We start from the raw sequence: 5,418 nt of genomic DNA on the forward strand, positions 1-5,418 counted from the left end.
ATTCCGATTCATATCAACTGTTGTCCATTTTAGAACCAGACGTCATGACCCACAGCCGATATGAACTCACCGGTCGGCGCTGAAGGGCGAGCCGAGAGCGGCGAGGCTGCAGGCGGAGCTCGGCAGGCCGTCCTGGTCGGTGGGGGCCTGGGGCCGGATGGGGGCCCTGGCAGGAGGCCTGGAGACCAGCAGGCGGTCCGGATACAGACTGCAGGACAGACAGTTTGCGTTGTTTCTCTTTCAGTAAAATAAATAACGAAAAGTGAACAAACTTGCGGCTCGTTTTTCCTGCCGCTGCACCTGAAGTAGCGGTCCAGGTCCACGGCGACGGCGGAGTGAGACTGAGTGACGGCGACGGCCGTGCTGAGGTCAGCGGACACCTGGAGGAGGCAGAAAGAGGAGGAGGAGGAGGAGGAGACGAGGTCGTCCTCGGCCTGGAGCGACGTCAGGTAAGCCGGGAGGTCGATGCTGCCCAGCAGACTGCCATCAGTGACCCGGTACACAGCTGGAGGGCTGTTAAAGATCCAGGTTGCTTATGCTAATTTAGTTTCACTTGATTTCATGTAATTAAGAAAATGTTTCATGTTTCATTAACTCTGTTGTGTTTGGATCATCTTAAATGAGTTTACTTTACTAAACTCTAATATTTCAGTTACACCGATCTGTGTTATGTTAATGAAGCTAGTAGTTTCAGGTTCACCTTGGTTTGGTTTAGTTTCAGTCTTTAATTCGGACTAGTTCTGTTGGTTATGATGTCATGCCGTGCGAGCGGGTCAACCAGCAGCAGAGGATACTTATGAGTCCGGCGGCGCTGAGGACGAACAGGAAGTCTCTACAGACGCAGCTGTGGACAGCAGAGCGGCCGCCGTCGGTCAGCCGGATGTTACAGCAGGACACCGTCTGCGGCTCCTCCTGCTCCGTCTGCGGCTCCTCCTGCTCCGTCTGCGGCTCCTCCTCCTCCGTCTGCGGCTCCTCCTCCTCCGTCTGCCGCCACTGCAGCTGCAGCAGCCAATCACGGTTCAGCAGCACGCAGCAGCGGCCGGCGGCAAACGACAACACGCTCACCGACTGCAGCTCGCGCACATCTGGAAGGAAAGACCGTGTCTGAGGGGAAAGTCCTTCCTTCCTGCTGCTGTCAGGCTGCACAACAAGCTGAGCTCACACTAGACCACAAAACACTTAGAACACTTTAATCACTTTGGCCACTTTAACTATGTTCATCTGGTGCAATATAAATACATTTAAATACTTTTTTTATTTATTCTGTCTGTATATTTAATATTGCTATTATATTCTTCTTACTGTTTTCATTACTGTTTATTTATATTACTTGTTTTTATTTACTATGCGTCTTTGTGTGCACTGCTGCTGTAATTTCCCCACTGCGGGACTAGTAAAGGATTATCTTATTTTATTACATTCACCCGTCAACACAACCCTCTGAACACGGAGGCTTATATAATACACTATTAACATGTTGACAGCCTCTGCTCTGTGTTCAGCAGTTTCTCTGATTTGTTGTGACATGACCGTTGGCCTCAGATTAATCAGACGTCATAGTTGCACTGAGGAGCTCAGAATTTTATGTTTTTTACACAATCTGTTTAAAACAAACGGTTGATTTTATACGGAATTTTAAATAAGACGTGTAGGATGAAGATATCTTGATTAAATATCTCAATGTTCAACACACGATGTGTTCAAGGGCCGTCAGGAAAGCAGTTTTTTTGACTACTCACCGGAGTCCTGCTCTCTGACGGTCTGCAGCAGGCGGCTGGCGGGACACTCGGAGACCCGGAAGACAGTGATGGAGGACAATGATGGCTCCGCCCCCACCGCCAGCAGGGAGGAGCAACTGATGGCTCCGCCCCCTGGCTCCGCCCCCACCTGCAGTAGCGTCAAATCCCCCTCAGCCCCCACCGCCAGCAGGGTGGAGCTACTGCAGGCTCCGCCTCCTGACTCCTCCTCCCAGGAGAAGCTGGAGGAGACACATGGAATACTTCTTTTTGTACTACACATGGAGTACTTCTTATTGTACTACACATGGAGTACTTCTTATTGTACTACACATCAGACACATGAAGTACCTCTTATTGTACTACACATGGAGTACTTCTTATTGTACTACACATCAGACACATGGAGTCCTTCTTATTGTACTACACATCAGACACATGGAGTACTTCTTATTGTACTACACCTCAGGCACATGGAGTACTTCTTATTGTACTACACCTCAGGCACATGGAGTACTTCTTATTGTACTACACCTCAGGCACATGGAGTACTTCTTATTGTACTACACCTCAGGCACATGGAGTACTTCTTATTGTACTACACATGGAGTACTTCTTATTGTACTACACCTCAGGCACATGGAGTACCTCTTATTGTACTACACATGGAGTACTTCTTATTGTACTACACATGGAGTACTTCTTATTGTACAACACCTCAAAAGGTACATATAGTACTTCTTACTGTACTACATTTCAGAGGTACACATAGCACTTCTCACGGTACTACTAGTACTTCTCACAGTAGAGATAGTACTTCTCATGGTACTACACTTCAGAGGTACACATAGTACTTCTCACGGTACTACTGGTACTTCTCACGGTACTACTAGTACTTCTCATGGTACTACACTTCAGAGGTACACATAGTACTTCTCACGGTACTACTGGTACTTCTCACGGCACTACTAGTACTTCTCATGGTACTACACTTCAGAAGTACACATAGTACTTCTCACGGTACTACTGGTACTTCTCTCGGTACTACTGGTACTTCTCACGGTACTACTGGTACTTCTTTCGGTACTACTAGTACTTCTCTCGGTACTACTGGTACTTCTCACAGTACATATAGTACTTCTCACGGTACTACTGGTACTTCTCACAGTACATATAGTACTTCTCACGGTACTACTGGTACTTCTCACGGTACTACTGGTACTTCTCTCGGTACTACTAGTACTTCTCGCGGTACATATAGTACTTCTCACGGTACTACTAGTACTTCTCACAGTACATATAGTACTTCTCACGGTACTACTGGTACTTCTCACAGTACATATAGTACTTCTCACGGTACTACTGGTACTTCTCACGGTACTACTGGTACTTCTCTCGGTACTACTAGTACTTCTCGCGGTACTACATGGAGGACTCACTCAGCGTAACTCCCGCCCGCCTCGGCCGGAGCCGCCTCTCTGTTCTTCGGGTCCCAGAGCTCCAGGCGGCCCCGGGGCCCCAGACAGCCGAGCAGCGAGGCTCCGGGAGCCAGCGCGGCTCTGCGCGCGTCCGCCACCCCGCCACAGCGCCGGGTGCCCGGGGTCACGCGCACCTCGATGGCGCTGCCCTCCGGCATCTGGTGCGTTTAGGGGCCTCACTGTGGAAACATGTCTGGAAAAAGGAAATCCGTTAAACGCCACTAAACGGCGAGGACACCGACGGTAACGGACCGTTTGGACGTTTCTTCCTGTCATGCAAAACAGCAGCTGACTCCCGAGTAGTCACGTGTTCTGTCGGCTCCTGTCAGCTGACCGGGTCTGACCAATAGAAAGACGAGACGAAAGTCCAGTTAATCGAATGACGAGGTTGGCGTCAAGTAAGAAATTATTTAAACAAGCAGCATATTATAATCATTCTTATTTTTATCCAAAAACAAAAAATGTAAAAATAATACAATAAAATAAAATAATACTAATGAAGTAATACAATTACAAATTAAAATGTATGTATTCATGTTTTTATACATATATCTTATACAAAAGGCCTGTTCTCTATTTCTGTGACCATTTCATTCAAACTTCTAAACCTTTTAATAGCAAAGTGATAACCTCCTAAAGAGTACACAAGCTTTTGGTTAGTTGTGTTTATTGTTGTTAACTTTTTCAAATTTTAAAAAAGCACGGTTTTGGAGAAAAGCTGTGAGCACATTTGTTTATTGCCTGATGCAAAAGACATTTCCAAATAGTTGCATCTATCTAGCTATATCTATAAATATGCATATATATTCATAAATATATTACACATACACAAATATATATATATATATATATATATATATATATATATATATATATATATATATATATAAATAAATCAGTAGATTTATCTATCCATCCATCCATCCACCCACCCACCCACCACTGAGTCACAGTAAGATCGTTCCTCGATTGCTTTCCTCTGAAAATACCGGAAACGGAAAGGAGACGCATTATTACGTCACAACGAAGGTACCCGGATCTCTTTGTCAAGCCGCCGCGCGCTCAGATTCGTTTGGACTCCGTTCGCTAAGTCACGCATCGCCATGTCGGACGAGGGGAAACTGTTCATCGGGGGCTTAAGCTTCGAAACCGACGACGAAGGGCTGAGAGAGGCCTTCGGAAAATATGGAACCATCGAAAAATGTGACGTGATCATGGACAGAGAAACGGGCAAATCTCGCGGCTTCGGCTTCGTGAAATTCGAGAACCCGGAGGACGCCAAAGACGCGATGGACGGCATGGACGGGAAAGAGCTGGACGGCCGCCAGATCCGCGTGGACGAAGCGGGAAAGGGCAAGAGCGGCAGCCGGGGGAGCTACGGCGGTAGCCGAGGCCGGGGGGGCTACGACGGCGGTAGTCGGGGCTACGGCGGCGATCGGAGCTACGGTGGCGGACGAGGGAGCTACGGAGGCGGCGGCCGAGGCGGCGGCGGCTATGGCGGCGGCGGCTATGGCGGCGGGGACGACCGGGGCTACGGCGGCGGCGGTCGGAGCTACGGCGGGGGCGGTCAAAGCTACAGCGGCGGTGGAGGAGGCCGGAGCTACGGCGGCGGAGGCCGGAGCTACGACAACGAGTAAACACCGCCCCGGCGCGACGTCCTCACGTGGCTCGGCTGCGTCTTTCAAACAAACGCACTCCTTCTAACAAAGATGGCCGCGTGATCCGCTGAGCTTCGTTTTTTATTCTGTTTTTGTAGCTCGAGCATCTTAAGAAAAGAAATGTACACTTGAGTTTTTTATGTTCAATCCTCAAATAAACAATGTTACCAATTCCAGTTAAGGACTCTTTGATTTGTTTATATTTAATTCCTGAAAGGTGGTTTTAACTAAACGTTATGGAGGAGCAACGCTCCCCGCGTGGTACCGACCGCCGCCATTTTGTAAATTTAATTTATATATTTATATATCCGATGGACTATGAAGCAGCTTAAAGGCTCCTGTGTGTTTTAAAGAGTGGATTCGAGATGAACTGGTTAATCTCCTCGTGCACGAGGCCTCTGTGTCGTAGAAGGCCTTTCACAGGACCACGTGACGTCGACGAACCCGGAAGTAAACATCTCGGTCGCTCTCCGTCACGTTCTTTGTTGTGTTTTTTCTTTTTAAAGACTTTACGCGGATCAGTTCGATGTAAACGTCACTACCCGC

General features: G+C 48.0%; 2 protein-coding genes across 2 annotated transcripts in view; one reads left to right on the forward strand and one right to left on the reverse strand.

The window, feature by feature from the left end:
• spg11 (SPG11 vesicle trafficking associated, spatacsin) overlaps positions 1-3,372 on the reverse strand; it is a gene marked incomplete at its 5' end in the record, with an annotated part of 25,146 nt that extends 21,774 nt beyond the window's left edge. Inside the window, 6 exons of the mRNA XM_079223443.1 lie at positions 71-208; positions 301-505; positions 795-978; positions 1,066-1,085; positions 1,740-1,978; positions 3,176-3,372. Coding sequence (XP_079079569.1) covers positions 71-208; positions 301-505; positions 795-978; positions 1,066-1,085; positions 1,740-1,978; positions 3,176-3,372 — 983 coding nt within the window. The remainder of the gene's footprint in view (positions 1-70; positions 209-300; positions 506-794; positions 979-1,065; positions 1,086-1,739; positions 1,979-3,175) is intronic.
• An 884-nt stretch (positions 3,373-4,256) lies between these two features.
• LOC306741584 (cold-inducible RNA-binding protein B-like) lies at positions 4,257-5,048 on the forward strand. Its single transcript, XM_079223889.1, has one exon. It carries the CDS (start codon positions 4,318-4,320, stop codon positions 4,849-4,851), a length of 534 nt encoding a protein of 177 aa, XP_079080015.1. The 5' UTR covers positions 4,257-4,317; the 3' UTR covers positions 4,852-5,048.
• Positions 5,049-5,418: the final 370 nt, after the last annotated feature.

Source organism: Taurulus bubalis (genome assembly GCF_910589615.1).
Source record: "Taurulus bubalis genome assembly, chromosome: 9".
In the NCBI taxonomy this organism is placed as follows: Eukaryota; Metazoa; Chordata; class Actinopteri; order Perciformes; family Cottidae; genus Taurulus; species Taurulus bubalis.

Coding starts and splice junctions, on each gene's coding strand:
- LOC306741584 (XM_079223889.1), top strand. CDS start 4,318: ATGTCGGACGAGGGGAAACTGTTCATCGGGGGCTTAAGCTTCGAAACC.